Raw genomic sequence first — 18,212 nt, 5'->3', positions numbered from 1 at the left:
GTTTTTTTTTTTTTTCATTCTTGACCACTAACGCCTCCTGTGCCTAATAAAGTGCTCGTAACATTTTCTCCTTAATTGAGGTTATTAATAATCACCAAATCCGAGGTATGAAATTCAAAGAAAAACATGATCGTGTGACAACTAGTGCTGAAACAGAGGATCAACTTTTTTGGCAACTTTCCTTTTTTCTTTTCTCATTCCTTTTCATTTCTTTATTATTAAATTGCACCATTAAGTTATTAACTGGCAAATCACATTGAAAAAACCACACCACTTAGGTTTCTGCCTCAATCTTCTCACCTCTTCCTTCTCATGAATAAAATGCATATTATTACTTAAAATTTTCTAATTTATGCAACATATAAAAAATTATATATTATAGTTTTTTTTAATTGAAAATGTGTCATTTAATAATATTAAAGTACTAAATTGCATTGAATTTTATAATTTTTTATAAAATGTTATGCGAATTTAAAAAATTGTTATTATAATATGAGAGAGAGATTGTGTCATGTTAAAATGGCAATGAACCTGACAGAAAAACCGATTTGCCAAGTCTTCTTCCTCTGAGTTTCCCCCTTTTTCGTAAAACCAAGAGATTAGAAAATGCAACCATAACCTCCTTCTCTCCATGGTTCTTAGAGCTCATGATTTCTTCGTAGAAGCCAGAAAACAAGAACAACCCGTTACCCGTTTCTCCAAAAAGTTCAGATCTTTGTATTCACTTTCCCTTCACAAGCACTCTTATGCATTAAAATGAGAGACATAGTTTCTTGTTTCAGCGAGAACTCAGTGAACGTGTCTCACTATTACTCATGTTCTAGCTACTCAAACAACACTTGCATCTCTCCCACCGCTGCACCTTCAACACAAAACTCAATCTCAAGTGTCTACAAAATACTTCTCTCCACGCTGAAGCACTTTCTCATCACCGTCACTTGGTGTAAGAGCCACTCCAACCAAGGACTCAGCATAAGCTTCGGAGATGAAGACCCTTCACCCTTCAGACTCAACACCAATTCACGCTTTTTCAGGAAGAAAAAGGGTAGCAAATTGATAGAGTCTTCTCATGAGTTAAAGATTGAAGTCATGTGGGATCTTTCAAATGCCAAGTATGATGCTGGACCAGAACCTGTTGAAGGGTTTTATGTTGTGATTCTTGTTGATTCAGAAATAGGTTTGGTGCTTGGTGACATGGCTGAAGAAGCTGTGGCCAAGAGGTTCAAAACTAGCACTCCTATGGCTAAGGTTTCACTTGTATCAAGAAGGGAACATTGTTCAGGTAACACCCTTTATAACACTAAGGCTCAGTTCTGTGACACTGGCACGTGGCATGATGTTATGATCAGATGCAGTGTGGAAAATGAAGGGCTCAAGTATCCTGTTCTTTCTGTGTGCATTGATAAGAAGACAGTGATTCGTGTGAAGAGGTTGCAGTGGAATTTTAGGGGTAATCAAACAATTTTTGTTGATGGGTTGTTGGTGGATTTGCTTTGGGATGTTCATGATTGGTTCTTCAACCCTGCTTCTGGATATGCAGTGTTCATGTTCAGGACCAGGAGTGGAATGGATAGCAGGTTGTGGTTAGAGGAGAAGATTGCACAGAAAGATAAAGACACAGTTGAATTCTCCTTGTTGATCTATGCCTGTAAGAGCTCATAAGGGAACTTGTTCATCTTAATTTTTGTAACTTCTTTCTTTGTCTTAATCTCTTATTCTTTTATTTTCCTTGCCTTAACTCTTATTTTCCTTTCCTCTTGAAAGGATACATATACTCATTCTTTTTTATCCTAGGAAAGAGAAAGACAATCATTTAGAGTTTTTAGAAATTTGAGTTATAGCAGAAAAATGAGTCATTTCTCTGCGTTTATCCTTGGACCCGTGTGGAACTGACTGGTTTGCATGTTACTAGAAGTGTCCAATATCGATTTTCTTATCAACCAAACAAAAGCATGTAGTCATAGGAAAATGTCCAAATTGATTAGAACTCCAAGAGAGTGCACTGCACAAACAAGCTTTTCAGTTTAATGACATGGACGTCAATGAAAATTTGCAAAACGGGTAATGGATGAGAAAGTTTGATTTTCATGTTGAATTGCCAGGCCTTTATAGGAAATAAACATAAAGAATGTTATGGATGGAATGACCAATGTCCTAACCATAATCTTTCATTAAAAGATAAAAATGTTTTTTTGATGATAACCGTCCAACTAATGGAGTCACATTACACGACAAGGTATGATGTCTTTCCATTTGCTTCTCATATAGCAATTCAAAACTTCAAACACAATTCAATGCTAGAGTAGAGTAATTTACAGAGCATTGAAGCTTGAACAACTTTAGAGGGAAAATTAGCTTTGGTTTGGTTGAGTCACTGTCATATCAAAATCATTCAAACCACGCTCCAACATTTTAAATAATCGGCTTGTCTTTACTGGCGTGGTGGAACCTTTGATTGTCTATGATGGCCTATTCCTCTGTCCTGAGATGCCTTGACATGTGTTTATGACTCTTTGGCCCCTCAAATTCTCGAGTTCACTTCCAGAAACAAATGATTACCAGCTAATTTGTGGGTGCATGAATTGTTAAAATAAGGGAAATGTTCATTTGAAATTAATCCAAGTATATACACCCATCAAAAAAGAGAGGGTGAGAAAATAGATATGATAAATGAAATAATTCTGATTTATAAATACTTAAGCAGCATTACTTTTTTCTTTTTTTATTGTTTTCAACTTTTAGGTGTAGAAACCCATTATAGTGTTTACAAAAACAATTTTTGAAACGAAAATGCTGATAAATATTTTTTGGAATGTCAATTCTTCAAAAAAGACTAAAAAAAATAGATGTAATAAAAAAATATCAAATAAATAATGACACTATTAAAGTACTTATAAATAATAATTGTAAAAACGATACTATGAGATAAAGATAAAGAATTTTTTTAAAAAAATGAGGTCCAAGACGTGAAAAAGGAACGTGAGAAGAAAAAAAAAACAGAAATTGGTAACATTGACAAAAGCAATGATCATTTTGGCAAAATTGAGGCATATCTGCTTTGGATATAATCTACAACTCTTCAATTATCTAACTAAAGAGTTTCTCTACTGAAACATATGGCCCAAAAAATCGATTTGAATCACTTTTTCTGGGCACTATTCTGCTTTTTCCTTTCACATTTGTTCAAAATAAAGTGGAAAGATGTCTTAAGCATCACTATTTACGAACAGGATCATCTTTAAATTCTATTTCCTTATCTTTTTGACTGAGTATATAATTATTTCTCGCCAAAGAGTGCTCTTCCATTATGCTTCGTGTCAGGATGATGGCAAGAAGGTAAGAAGTCCATAATCATAGTACAGATTTTGCATGTTAGGTTCTTTTGGTGGATGTTACTTTCCTCAGTTATTAAAAACTCTTACACACGCTCTTTAAGAAGACCGTGTACGCTAATTAAAAGTTGGAAAATTGCTATCAACTTATATATTATTAAAATATAATATAATTACAAAAACACTTGTTTAATAAGTTAATTTATTATTAAAAAACAAATTAATTACAAAATATTTATTAAAAAATGTACCGTTAGACACACAAATTTTACAGTTATGTTAAATGTTTGAATAATTTAGAAAAAAAGGAATATATTATTAATATTTTTTTATTTTATATTCATAATTTTTATTGCACATGAAGTTAATCATGTAATACATTGCTTTAGTCTTTGATATTTTTCAAAAGTAGAGTTTTAGCCACTCCACTAATCTTAGAAAAATCAATGTTAGGTTTGCTATCACTTGGTTAAGTTGAAAAGGATGGGCATTTTCTGAAACCAGATTCTGACTTTCTGAGAAGCAAATCACTGATTTATAATGAACTGACTTCCTTGTTATACTAACATGTGCATATTATCTCACAATTGATTTGGTTTAGGGCACATTTTTCTCCTTATAGCAAGTAGTTGTTGTAGTTGAAAACATGAGATTTAATTTGAGCTATTTATAAAAATTATAATAAAAAAATATTCCTTTTATACAATCAGTAAAAAAAAACAATATTTTATATCTATCAATAAAAATAAATTAATTGTTTCCAATAAAATGGACCATTATAATTATCTTAGTGGTGGCCCTCTTTGGCTCCCCCTCTCTAAACCCTAAACCCTTCAAAATCATTTATATTGACTAAAATTAGAGATGCCTTCCTTTTCTGTATGCAAGTCAGAGATGTCAACCAAGCAATGTGGATTAGGTTAGAAAAAAATAATGTGGAAAAAATCTTTTAGGAAAACAGAAAAACCAAAAGTATATAACTTATATCTATAGCAGAACATAACATATTTTATACACAATGACTATGAATTATTTATAAAATAATAATTAGTTTATAAAAATTCTCTTAAAAATAATAATTATTTTGTCAAACTATTAACTAATATAAGGCCACACTTTAAAAAGTAACTGCTTTTCTTAATTTTTTTTATAAAAATATTATCTTAATAAAATTAACTAAAACAAATACGTGCTAACTTATGAGATTTAAGTTCAAGAAAAGAAAGAACATTCTAACAACACGATTTTTAATGAGGCCTTTATGTTTTCGGGTGCCAAGTTGATCAAATTGGATGGCTTGTTTTTTTACCTTTGCTTTGACAACTAAAGTGTCTCACAAGAGCATTGGTGTGTGCTTGTGCAATTCTGGCTAAAACATGATAGCTTATGAGTTGTTTCAAATTTTGTCTACTCAAGATAATCGAAATCCCAGAAAATCCATCGTTCCATCTTGATAAACGTAAGAGCAACTTTATATAACCATCTAAATTTTTTTGAGAACTCTACAAGTATTTGACAAGTTATTTGTTATATATATGCACACACATCATCAAAATATCATGTGACTTTCCCAAAATGTGTATTCTTAATTCTTTGCTTGCCATTCATGAGAATAGTGTAGTCCTAACTTTAAAATTCCAAGCAATTTTTTTCATAACATATACCCCCAGAAACACACACATCGTTTACCCTTATGTCTATTTCTGTGTTTAACATAACAATTATACAACCAATGTTTTCATAGGCTATAACATAACATTGTTTACCCTTACTTTAACAATGATGTCAGTTCTTGTAATACAAGTGGATGCAAATTTGATTTGACATCATTGTTTACCCTTAAGTCTATCTATGTTCTGTGTTTAACAATTAACATAACTGTATCCCACTTCTCCTTCGTGTCCCTATCTTTAAGGCTATGGCAGTTCACCAACTCTCTTTAGTTGGATTGAAGTTGACAACATTACTTTTTAGCCTGTTTATGCACTTCAATAATATTTTTTATTAATATTTTATTTTGAAAAAATATATTAATAGTTGAGATTATTACGGTAAAATAATTTATGCACTTTAATCTGCATTCCATGTTTAAATTTGCATCACCCTGTTGCATCAATAGTCAAGTGGTAATACGTTATAAAAGTGAATTAAATTTAGTTTATGAGTACGTTTGGATTCACATTTTGAATTTCTGTTTATTTTAATTTATTAATTATATTTTGTGTTGAATTTATATATATATATATATTGATAATTCATTTACCTTATCTAATAAATATTTTATTTAAATTGTATTAAAAAACTTATTGTTTAAAATAAATAAATATTAATTTGAAAACAAATTAAAACGTTAACAATTATATTAAAGCCTTTAAATCTCTCTCATGCTTTGATTTATTTTATTTTTTGTGTTTTTTACTTCTTCATTTGTTTTCCATCTTACCAAAAATAAAAAAGAAAACTTGAATAAATAGTTAATTTTAATTTTATAGAACTAACTCATTTATTTTCACAATTCTGATTTTAAATAAATTAAAGATGAGACTGGCAAACATTTGTGTACGTTTGGCTTATGCCTTGTAAAATATTTGGAATGGTTTCACTTTTATCTTTTGAAAAACAAGATTAAAATAGGGTGCATGGTGAATATACTCTAGTTTTCACAACGTATTTTTGTGATTATTTAAGACTAATAATGTATTTAGTTTTTCCCACGTAATTCTCAAATCATGATTTAGGTGCAAGTTATAGAGAAAAAATAATCTTTTGTTTAATTAATAGCTTTTTTCTTACAACTTTTAAAATGGTAATAAGCTTTATGAGTAGTTCACTCATACCCAAGGATTTTTATCTTGGAAGGTTTCTTGGGATAATATTGAAAATTACAATGAAATGACCAGACCATCATCTGGAAACGTCTAAACGCAGCTTTTGTTGGGTTTGCTCAGCTTCAGCTTTTCTTTTCCTAACACCTAACACGTGTTGCCACATCAGCTATATATATTTATAAAAAATAATTTTTATACTATTAGAAAAATAAATATATTTTAAATAATATTAATCAAAAATATTTTTTTAAGTAATATTAGTTCTTAGTGCTTTAAATAATATATACATTAATATTTAACCTGCAAAAAGTAAATTTAGGGCTGCATTTATAGTGGTTTGTTGTGCCAGCTTGGAAAACTAAGTATGATGGGAAATGAAGGAAGCGTTGTATGCATAAGGATGTGGGGCCTGGGTTACATTTGAGTCCAAGACCACTTGTCACATGCTCTTTGCCTAAAGCCCATTCCATTCCAGTGGATAGTTAATGTGTAGTTGTGGGCCAAGTTTTTTTTTAAACATTGATTGGTTTTCTAGTGGGCCCAACTAGAAGTAGGGTACGGCATGTCATTAATATAAATAAGGAAAATGTTAATTGACCAAAAAAAAAAAGAAAGAAAAATGTTAATCTCAGCTTTAAAGATTGGGGGATAAACAATTAATAATATTAAAATCTTATTTGAGAAGAGAAATATTTATTATATTTTTATAATTTTAATATAATAAATATGTACCTTTTGCATAAAAAAATTTCTATCTATACAAAATAATTGAGAGATTAGAACGCAATAATTTAGTCACTTCTTTAAAGAATGAGTGTTACCGAATTGAATTATGCCTTGTTCCGTGGAAAAACATCGTGGTAAATTTATGTTTTGTTTTTCATCTACTTCATTTTTCTTATCTTGGTTTCGTGGTTGTACTTGATTTTTACATTGATATCACATTGTTATGTTTTATTCAAGTTTGATAGTTTAAGTGATTAATTTTGATTGCCCCTCATTTTCCTGTTTACATTGTTATGAGGTAACTATTCTAATTTATGACTGTTCCATGTGATTGTACTTTTTGTCATCCACTGCTGTGCTTTTTTTGTCCTCTACAATGTAAATTGATATGGCAGCTTTATTTACGTTGCTATTCGTATGATTAAGCATGTATTTTTGACACATTAATATTACTATTTCATCATGTCTCAGTTATTTTTATAGATCTCTCACAGAAGAAAACTTTGTTAGGGCCTTAAGTGTGTTTCAGTTAGCATTACAGTAAGGGCAATATGAATCATTAGATCAACTACGGTGCATGTATTATATCCCCAATATGCTTCTGAAATGGTTTTGTACCACATTTTTCTTAGGCCGAAATTCAACTCTTACATAGGAAAAAAAAAATTCTCCACTCTATAACTAAAGTCTATAAGATGTTTCTGATATGGCATAAGAGATCATATAGAACAGCAACTATTTCACGCTTTACAAGATATAAAGCTAATTCAGAAGCTACTTTGTGTAGCTACTGGCTATGAAGGAGATTCTGCAGTAGGAGATATAGCTAGCTAGTGAATGATTGCGAGTATAATTTGATTCTTTTGTAATACTTGTCATTAAGGATATGATAATTAAGAGTAATCATCTCGGTTTTTCCTAAGTTTGTTTTGCGTTTATTTTGATAAGGAATAACTGTATTTGGTGCATTCTTAGCTGATGTTATGTACAAATACTTGCCAAGATCAGATTTGAATGACACTTGTGTTTTCAATCAGTCTGATTGGGGCAGTGAAATTCTCCTGTGCAAGATAACTTTTAGTCAATAGTTTCCTCAGAATTAGAAAGCTGCGTTCTCTAGTGTGATTTTTACATATTTTGTGCCCTGGACATGTAATTTGTGGAAAGATTATTTCAGCTTCCACTCCTAACAAAGTTTCAATCTGCACTTACCTGAAATTCTTCAGATAAATAGATGGTTCGTGTTCAATACTCTTATTACCATCCATTTTGGTCAGGACTAAGCAGTGTCAATCACTGTTTTGGGCATAAGTACAATATGCAGATGAGATTCAAAGATTATATATAGGATAAAACTGAAGTACTGTATCCTAAGTAATTGTCTTCAACTAAAATTAGTTACGTATCAGAAATCAGCACCAACTTTGATTATGGTGATTACTGAGGTAAAACTTCAATTTTGATTGGAGTAACACCCAAAAACACGTATGCTATTACATTGAAGTTTTATCCTTATATATACTAGATGCATATAGCAAATGATATATGTACAACTAACAAGTGCTCTAACCTAACAATTCAGTCCATAATTAAGCTTCCTTACACATACATGAAGAAGCCTACTGTAACTGAACCAATAAAAGAAAGAAAAGAGGAAAAAACACTACCAGTAGATTTTATGGACATAGCCTTGGAGATGACCTTGTCTTCTGCAAAATTATCATCACAATCACCGAGTCAGAATCATCAAGCCATTTCATATTTTCATCACAACTCAAAACAAATAACAACCAAAATAAAATTCTTTGTGCATGAAAAAGATCAAGGTTCTTACTACACTCTTTTGGGTGGCATAAACAATTCAACCCAGCACCACAGCTTCCATTAGGATTTTCACACCCTTTACAAATTTCTGGTACACGTGGAATATCAACAGATATCCTTGTTCCCACCTTATATCCTTTGTTATGTCCACCATGTGATGTACTTCTATGCACCCAACTATAATGAGAACAGTTCAAATGTTCAGGATGAAAATCACTATCCACTTTTTGCAGATCTTCAACAACTAAACATGAATAAGGATATTTCTCTTGCTCCTGAGTCCTAAAAGATGGAGAAGTAGCACCTTCACATTTATACAAGTCTCTACAATTTTTCATGAATGGTAAAATTGGTTCTTTTCTACTTGAGCAATTGAAGAGAACAAGTGAGTTAGGTTCTGGAGAAGGAAAACCAGCTGTGATAGCCAGAGGAGAAACATATTGGAGAGAGGAACAAGATGAGTGAGTGATGGTTAGTAATATACCAGTATAGTCAATTGATGAAACCTCAAAAAGGCCAAGGGATGTTCTGAAGTAGAGATTCTGAGAGGTGCAAAGGGTAATGCTCCCAAATATAGAAAAATTTGAATTCAAGAAAGGTGTTTGAGTTCTGATATTCTCACAGTAGTTCACATGATTATTTTGGGGTATAGAAGAACATAATATGATATTGAATATGAGTAAAGAATGAAAAAGATGGAGTTTCTTGAATGGCTTGATGTTCATCCCTTTTCTCTAACAATGCATAAAATTTTTGCTTAATTGTTTGATTCCTATAAGGTTTCTTTCAGGATCATAGTAGATGGGAAAATCTTAGTTTTAAGTACTCGAGAAAACACTACTTCCAAATCACTTTACAAGTTGGCCCCATGGCTTGATTAATGACTGTCTTTTTCCTTCCTTTAGTTTAAGTCACTAGAGAAAAGGTCACATAGCTTTGAGAAGGAATCCTAGGCTTCAAAATTCAAAGCTTTCTTTGTGATTTGCTCTCCCACATGGAGTACAACTTTTATAAGGCCATCCTTCATAAAAGTGTTTTAAATGTCTTTCACTATTGATAATCATCATTTCCTGCCCTACTAAAGTTGCTTGGTGTCTCACTTTAAAAAAAAAAAGTTGCTTTGGTGCTTAGGCTCTTTTTAGGCAAGGCAAACGATGTTATTCACTCGGTCTTGACCACAGCTGTTTATTGTAACATTGAAATGTTCAATGTGTCAATCAAGCAACCAAAATGTGGAAGATGCAGCTGTTCACGTAGGACGTGAATTCAGAAGGCCCGTGCATATATATGTGTGTGTAAGAAATTAGGCTTTCATATAGTAAGTTATGATAAAATTAAGTTAAAGATAAAAATATATACATTTCAGAACAAAACATATATCACAGATGAAGTAAAATATCTTAAGATGGTTATAAAAACATCTTTAGTAAAATAAATTAACAAACTTAAATGAACATACTTTAAAACTGCATACCGTTATATTAGTTGGATTGGTCTCTTTCAACTCAATGTTACCACCCATGCCACTAGAGACACTATACTCATATAACAAAGTTTGAGAGTAAAAATTACAGCAATGATATTTTCACACCGCTCAATCGGGTTTGAAATGGAGGTAGGAATTAAAGAGATAAGTAGAGGAAAAAGGAACAAAGAAGAAAATAGAAATATGATAAATGGTGTGATGAAAAAAAATAGATAAATAAAAAAAGGCATAAAATATAAAGGAAAGTAAGTATAAAAATATTATTCTTTTAAAGATAAATGCATCCGCTGAGTAAAGTAACCAAAATGGGAAATAGGTAAAAAGTGAAAAATAAAAAAGAACCAGAGTAAAGAGCAAAAATGATCTGATTTTGACTAAAAAGTAAAAATCAGAATCTATTTTGGGAAAATATGACTTAACTAGTACCAAAGTCCAACCAGTCACGAAACTGTGCTGGAGTTGCCTACCCAAATTTCTCTTGAGTAAATAACTTTAGTAAGCAACCTTGATAGATGATAATGTTTTCACACTTTAGCACTCACAACTTCCTCCTCAGTAAGCAAATAGAAATCATTCATTCAAGGGGCTCATATTATTCACATTCATCACACCCAGTGTAAAACATGATTATCCTTTCAAGGCAAAGAAACAAAGCATAAGAGTGCCTATTTATAATTTTTTGTTACAATCTGTGTGTGTGTTCTGGAGATTGGAGGCCTCTAGAATGTGCTGATACATATCAAATGGCAGTAGAAATATAGAGTGAATTAGTATTAACAAATACCAATTCTAGAATTTTCCATTAATTAGGAGGGAAAAAACGAGCTTATAAAGTTTAAATTGCATAACAACTTTTAGGAGTAACCCATAATAGACTACAAATTGCGGATGCACACACATGCATACACTTTAAAGATGGAAACTTCAATTGCTTGAATATGTTGAGGATCATGCCGGTGCTTTGACAATGTTAGATGGGAAATCCAGCACCACAATCTTCTCAATAGCAGGTGAAAATATTCCCGAGAATTCAACATGTTTTGGGTGAGTCTGAAATGCACTGAACTCCTCTTTCCCATTGAATGTCATCAAGAAAGCATGAGTGAAACCTTGCCTTAGCATATCTTGGCTTTCAATGTCCTTTCCCCTGTTATACAACACATAAACATAATATAGAAAGCACATGAGAATTGACTCAAAATCTTTTAATCTTGTTTCAATAAACTCTTTGTAATAAAATAAGTTATTTTTAGTTTATTCTAATAAATTTTATCGTTCAATTTATAGTATAAGTAATCGTTTAAAAAGACCTTATAATAAACTGCTTAAATAAGTTATGTATTCAAACAGGAAACTCTATGGATGCCCAAAATATGCTAAAAGATTATGTAGTCTTTACTACAATATAACTATCATAAAACAAAGCAAATTCATATATTATATGATTATACCATTCAAAGGACTTGACATGCTCAATCCCAGAGACCATCTTCTCCAACCCTTGGATGAGTTCTTCTACTACCACACCATCCTTGAACTTAATAATCACACAGTGATTGAAAGTCCCCATGGCTACACTACAACTCCTATGAACAAAACCAGTCCCCAGTAGCCAAATATATATGCACAAAACCTACAATATGCACAATTAGCCAGTCAACTCTTACAGTCACTATCTGTCTTCATGACCGGTTTCACCGCAATGTTGGTAGTAATCAGTTACCAAAAACGTTTTAGGAGACAGAATCTACGGCTCAAAATTAGGAAAGGTACCACTTTTCATATATAGACCCATCAGTGTGCAGCTTCTTACCCACATTGCCAGTTAAAATTGTCTAATGCAATTGTCGTTGTTGCACATGAATGACACACCCTTGGTGTCATTTCCCTCTAGAAGTTTGGGTTATGGGTTGGCCTCACTTATTATAATGTATGTGGCAGACTCTTTCCTTCATTCAGTGACTTTTTTCTATTAGCATATGCAGAAAAATGGTGCTGTTTAATGGACTATTCCTTTTGTCCTTGCCATGTGCAACACCAAGGTAAATTATTGAACTTTAATATATGCATGACATAATGCTTGTACTTGTCGTTAAGGAATCTTAACTCAACTTCTAGGGTCTTTCTCATTTCTCTGTGGTTTTCATCAACTCATGCAATTTCAGATTGCTAGACGTGTCTTCACATGGCTATTTACTTCATATAAAATATATTTTATTTTACTCAATTTAATAAACTGTATTAGAATACACTTGCTCCACTATACCATGGGACATTGGGGCTTCTCACCTTATTTGTCAATTTTTTAAAAGTTCTAATGGAAAAGTAAACTTTGTATTGTTGGTCTAAACACAAGTATTTTCCACACAAGTCAATTCTGTTTAAGTCAAAAGCATTTACATGGTAGAGTTAATTCTTTTATTGATAATTTTTTCATTTACAATATTAGAACTCGAGACTTTGTTTAAAGAAAATCAAGTCTATACTTCTTGAACCAATTATGAATTATCATTGGAAGTCACCCTCATATAGTATGTAATCAAAGTTGCCAATTTGTTAAAACAATAAAAAGATTATATGAAAGTTAGGAAGTAGCTTTTGGATGAGTTTGCTATTTTTAAATAAGTAAATGAGAAGTTACTCTGATAGCTTAACTTCTATAAAATTTCAGAATAGTCGACACTGTTCCTCACTCACTTTGATCTTGATTTTGCTCTCACTGTCTATCTGAATAGCCCTAGAATTAACCCCCTTTATTTTATTTTATTTTAACTTTTAACAATGTTTTGCTTTACCGTTTATGTGAATTTTCAGTAGTGTATTGTTACAAGTCACGTTTCCAATATTATATAGACACATTTAGCTGGATATGAAATGATATGTCATAATGTCAGAAAGAAATGTATTATTTGATAATGGATGCTCTAATAAGACCAATATGCAATTGTTAATCTGTCTTAATCACCAGTTAACGAACAAGAAAAAATTAATAGAATTGAATTATTTGTGTTGACTTTTTAAGAAAAGTTTCTCTTATCACTATAATCAGAATTTCAATAATTGATGACACGTTTAATCAAGAATAGACTTCTATGTTTACTCCTAAATTACTTTCAGAGAGAAACAGATTTTTTATTGCAGTGTACCAGTGGAAATATTTGTGGGTAAAACTAAAATCTCTTATTTTCATTTGGATCTTCTGTGATTATAACCTTATATTTTGAGTTCTTTCCACACATGCATCTTATTCAGAGCTAAGAATGTGAAGCTTGACCGAGTGATAAAGGGAAATTTAATGTTTGAAACATGAGTTAGTAAGTTACAAGAAGCATGTAATTAACAATTCCATGACTTTTATAATATTCCTTCATTTTCCTAAGAAATTTTATGTTTATTTTCATTTTTTATTTTTAAATGTTAAAATAATATTAATTTTTGTTATTGACATTTATTATATCTTCTTGCTTATTCTCTTAATATTTTTTTTACTACTTTATAAAGTATTAAATAAAAACTTTATGCACAGTTATTGTCTTAAAAATATAAAAATAATTAATTTAATAATTAAGAGGGTTTATAAAAAAAAAATTATGTCTTGAACACATAAAATAAAATCACATTGCTTGTAATGCCCCAATCGGTTTGATAGGGTTAAGAGAACAATGGATGAGTTTTAAAAAAAATAGATAACAACAAAATATCATTTGTAATTTTTTTAATATTTGATAAAATAACATTAAAGGATGTTACGTTAAAATAAATTTTTAACTAAATTTAAATTATAAATGTAAAATACTTTCTAGTAATGACTTGTATAATTTGTGCCACATGTTATAAAAAGACACCTAAGATGGATATTGGTAATCGCTATAACTCAAATTCTAAAATTATACACTCGCCATTATTTTATTTTTTTATATTTAAGACTCTCAAAATTTCATTTTCTATCCAAGTTTCTGGGTTTTGTAATGAAATTAGAACATTAAAATAATTTTAAAAGTTTAAAAAACAGTAAAATTTTGATAAAATTTACAAGATTTTATTAAAAGATATGAGATTATAGTTTGAAGAGGGAAATTTTGATTTTTTTTAATTTTACGATGTTTGAAACGGATAATCTCAAAAGATAATTTAAACAATTTAATATAGAAAAAAAATTAGGAACTTTAGGTTAATAAAATTAACAGGAACTGTATTTGTAAATTTTAAAAATTAAAAAAATTAATTTACACTGAAAAAACATAAAAGAAAACTAAAATTACATATAATTGAAACTAAAGAAACGAAATATAATCAAACTTAAAAGAATACACTTTCATCTACAATTTTTTTCTGGTCTATATCTATAACTGTTAAAAAAGATCCATAGCCATAGGTAACAGATTTTGAAATAAAGAAGAGGGTAAGGGCCCAAAGGAGAAAAACCAAACAACAGTGTAAGTTAAACATTCACGACCCAAAACAAGTGCAAGGGAATTCGTGTCACTTAAGAAGAGGAATATTGTGGACCAAAAAAAGAAAGAGAAGTATCAACTTTGCAAAATGATTCATGAATATGGTCCTATTTTTCTCATAGGTTAAACATTGGAATATTAGGATATCCTATATTAACTTGTGAAATTAATATTTTTCAGAATTAATTTAAATTTTAGTTTGTATCTTTCATTTTTATTTATTTTTTCTTTTCTAATATTTATTTTCATTCTAATATTGTTGTTTGACAAATTCATGTGGAACTTAACTAACATGTTTACCTATGTGTTTTTATCCTTTATTTGTTTGGTCGGAAGGAAAGAAAATAACAATTAAGGAAAAAATAAAAAATAAAACATTTTTAAAGATCAATATTTTCCTTTTTTTTCTTTTATTTTTTCCAGAAGAACATACATAACTAACTATTTATACTTTTTCCTTCTTTGTTTTTTTTTTCATTAAAAAAAACAAAGTAATTACCATCTTTTGTTTTATCCATTTAGGGACACATTATTTTAACATATTTTTTAATAAGTTTTTAATTATTAAATAAAATTTGTTTAAGACTACAAAAATATAAAAAATATTATAAAATTTAAGTGAAAATTATTAAAGTAAATGTGGGACGTACATAACTTTTTAAATTTTTAGTAAATAACAATGTGTTAAAAAAAGTTCTTGTAGCACTTCTCTCTCAAGGAACACACTTTCATTCCTATTCTATACAGATCACACTGCAACATTCCCAATCATTGATGATGTTTGTTTCTCTTTTTTTCCATTACTCAACTCACGAAGAATTGTACTTACAGAATTAAGACCCAATAGCCAATTAATTGCATATACATATATAGTATACTAAATCCTCAAAGTGAAAGAAAGGTTAGTAAAAAAAAAGGATACTTTTGATTTCAGTGATTAATAATCGTATATCAGTCACGGGTGAACCCTACAAATTCAAGTTCAATTCTATAAATCTAAAAGGTCACTAATAACAAAACAAAAATGTCATTCCCAAGGCAGGCTACAGATTTAGAATTATCGAATGTGGGTTTTAGTACAAATGCAGGTAAATAAAATAAATTGGTAGAAAGAGCACAAATGACATTAATTGATACATTTACATTGAATCAATGTTGATTTTTTTTTTTTCACACTTAGGTAATATTTAGTTCAGAAACAGAGACATGGAACAAAAACATAGATGCTCGCATATCATATTTAGTTAGTGCCTTGTTCAAGAGACAGATACATGAAAAGATACAAAGAAGACAAATTAAAAGGATATTAGTGTACTTCCTGAAATCTGGAAAAAGAGACACAAAGGCTATACATTTAAAGACCAAAATACTTCTGATAATCATATAAAATTACATATATTATCTTTAACTCGCTTATTTTTTATCTTATTTCTTACATTTAAAGACGCAATACACAATATTCTATTTTTACTTTCAAACATAATACACAAACATAACATAAACATTAGTATTTCTGTCTTTTATTATTTCTATGTCTTGAGACCAAACGGTACCTTAAAGAAGTGAACAGTTCTTTCAAAAAAAAAATTGGAAGAAAGAGGACAGTGTACTATTTTTGTGTCGTTGATTAAGGGCATATATTAATTTAATACATGTACTATTTATATATAGAATAATTAGTCTGTCCATAGAGTAAGGTCTATTTGACAACCATTATCTTCCGAATCCATTGCTCTAGTCATAGAAGGTGGGGTAATAATCAAACCCTCTGCCATACTATCTAACAAACCTGGCATATTATAAAGTGCTTCCTCATCCAAAAATGCATCATTATCATGATGAAGTGCACCCTCCACATCTTGCATGCTGATATTCAATACACTTTTGTGACTATTCCCTTCAACCAAACAAGGGTCTTCAGTATCCACAACACGAGAATTGTTATGAGAGGAAGAAAAGGTAGCGTTTGCTTTTGCTGCTGCTGCCCTTATATCTGAAGGGGAACATGAGTTTGGAAGTGGAAGAAGAAAAGCTGAATCAGGGAAATTGAACTTTGCTGAGGTTCCTCTAAGTGCTAACACGGCCACATCATGTGCCCTAGCAGCCATTTCAGGTGTAGTGTAAGTCCCTACCCATATCCTTGATTTCTTGTTTGGTTCCCTAATTTCACACACCCATTTGTTACCATTTCTTTGCCTTACACCTCTATACACTGGATGCCGAGTCTCCTTAAACTTCTTTCTCCCTGCTTTTCTTTTTGATGAAATATTATTACTCGTTTGTGGGTTTGATGAATCCCATAATGGAGTAGGATTTGGTGGTGCTGAGAGTTTATGGCTTATGAAAGTGGATGATGATGATTGTGAAGTGAAATTAGGACATTCATTATACTCAAAGTCCATATGGGGTGTATATAATTAATTATATATAACTATGGAATACAACGTACTTGTGGTGTTTCGTGAAAAAGATCAAGTATAAGGGTGTATAGAGGGAGTTTCTATTATTGGCTAAGAAGTGAAAATTGGAAAAGTGTGGTAGTGTGAAGAGTTGAGTTGAAGAATGTTGGTGCATAGTTAAAAAGATGATACAAATATTTGGGTACCCAATTTTATGTGTATTTAAAACGCGACTTGAACATGAAGACTACACGGAGAAGGAAGAAGAACATGTGCCACACGGATGCTATGAATGTTTTGGCCATTTCGTCTGATTGATGGCAGCTATGGTTTTGAAACCACGTGGGGACTCCACGAGGTGGGGCCCAATATTTTGTGTTATAGCTTTTTTTTTATGTATTAAACTGTATAAAAATAATCTAGAAGATACATATAAAGATTTTATATTATTGATTAATTAAATATAAATTAAAATTAATTATTATAAATTTTTTTAAAATTATTGTTATATAATTTATGATTAGGTAATCATATAAAAAAATGTATTATTAATAAGTTTTAATTAAATTACTATAAAAGTATATTGTTTGTAAAATCAATATTTTTCAATTAGTTTTTCAAAAATACAATGTCATGTTAGTCAATAAAAGGGTAAAGATTAGTTTCTAATCCTTGAATTAAATAACATATTCAGTGAATTTAAGCATAATTTATATCATTGATATTTTATATTTTATCTCATTATAACCGTATCTTACTATGGTGTGTAGCTTTCATAGTAGGTAAATGGTTAACTTATTTAAAGATTTATTTAATAAATTTTTAAGAATTATAAATTTTTCATAAATTTAATAATAAATTTTATTAAAATAAAATAAAAATATATTTATGTCTCTTACTCTCATATAAAAAAATTATTCTTACTAAATACATTTTCTATACACATCAAATGCATGTGTAAATGAGAAAGAAAAAAAAATTGTTTTCAATGTAACTAGCTAACATGTGCGTTGTACGATTAAATTAAATTAAAATATAAAATATTCAATCATATATTTTAAAATTTAATAAAAAATATTATAAATTATAAAAATATAATAAAATCAAAGATAAAAAATATTTATAATGATAAAATAATTTATTTATAAATAAATATAACTTAT

General features: G+C 30.1%; 4 protein-coding genes across 4 annotated transcripts; 1 reads left to right on the top strand and 3 right to left on the bottom strand.

The window, feature by feature from the left end:
- Positions 1-2,453, top strand: LOC113859244. Its single transcript, XM_027492054.1, has one exon. The coding sequence runs from the start codon at positions 757-759 to the stop codon at positions 1,660-1,662; it is 906 nt and encodes a 301-aa protein (XP_027347855.1). The 5' UTR covers positions 1-756; the 3' UTR covers positions 1,663-2,453.
- Positions 2,454-8,485: 6,032 nt separating this feature from the next.
- Positions 8,486-9,459, bottom strand: LOC113859741. The gene is made up of 2 exons (XM_027492439.1): positions 8,721-9,459; positions 8,486-8,595 (listed from the first exon to the last, which is right to left on the bottom strand). The coding sequence occupies exons 1-2, from the start codon at positions 9,433-9,435 to the stop codon at positions 8,486-8,488; spliced, it is 825 nt and encodes a 274-aa protein (XP_027348240.1). The 5' UTR covers positions 9,436-9,459.
- Positions 9,460-10,917: 1,458 nt separating this feature from the next.
- On the bottom strand, positions 10,918-11,766 carry LOC113859299 (stress-response A/B barrel domain-containing protein At5g22580-like). The gene is made up of 2 exons (XM_027492106.1): positions 11,648-11,766; positions 10,918-11,343 (listed from the first exon to the last, which is right to left on the bottom strand). The coding sequence occupies exons 1-2, from the start codon at positions 11,764-11,766 to the stop codon at positions 11,145-11,147; spliced, it is 318 nt and encodes a 105-aa protein (XP_027347907.1). The 3' UTR covers positions 10,918-11,144.
- A 4,560-nt stretch (positions 11,767-16,326) lies between these two features.
- Positions 16,327-17,052, bottom strand: LOC113859740 (ethylene-responsive transcription factor ERF024-like). Its single transcript, XM_027492438.1, has one exon. It carries the CDS (start codon positions 17,050-17,052, stop codon positions 16,327-16,329), a length of 726 nt encoding a protein of 241 aa, XP_027348239.1.
- Between the last annotated feature and the right edge of the window lie 1,160 nt (positions 17,053-18,212).

This window comes from Abrus precatorius, unplaced genomic scaffold, assembly GCF_003935025.1.
Source record: "Abrus precatorius isolate BTA unplaced genomic scaffold, Abrus_2018 Scaffold2, whole genome shotgun sequence".
In the NCBI taxonomy this organism is placed as follows: domain Eukaryota; kingdom Viridiplantae; phylum Streptophyta; class Magnoliopsida; order Fabales; family Fabaceae; genus Abrus; species Abrus precatorius.
This window is presented reverse-complemented; position numbering and strand designations above follow the sequence as displayed.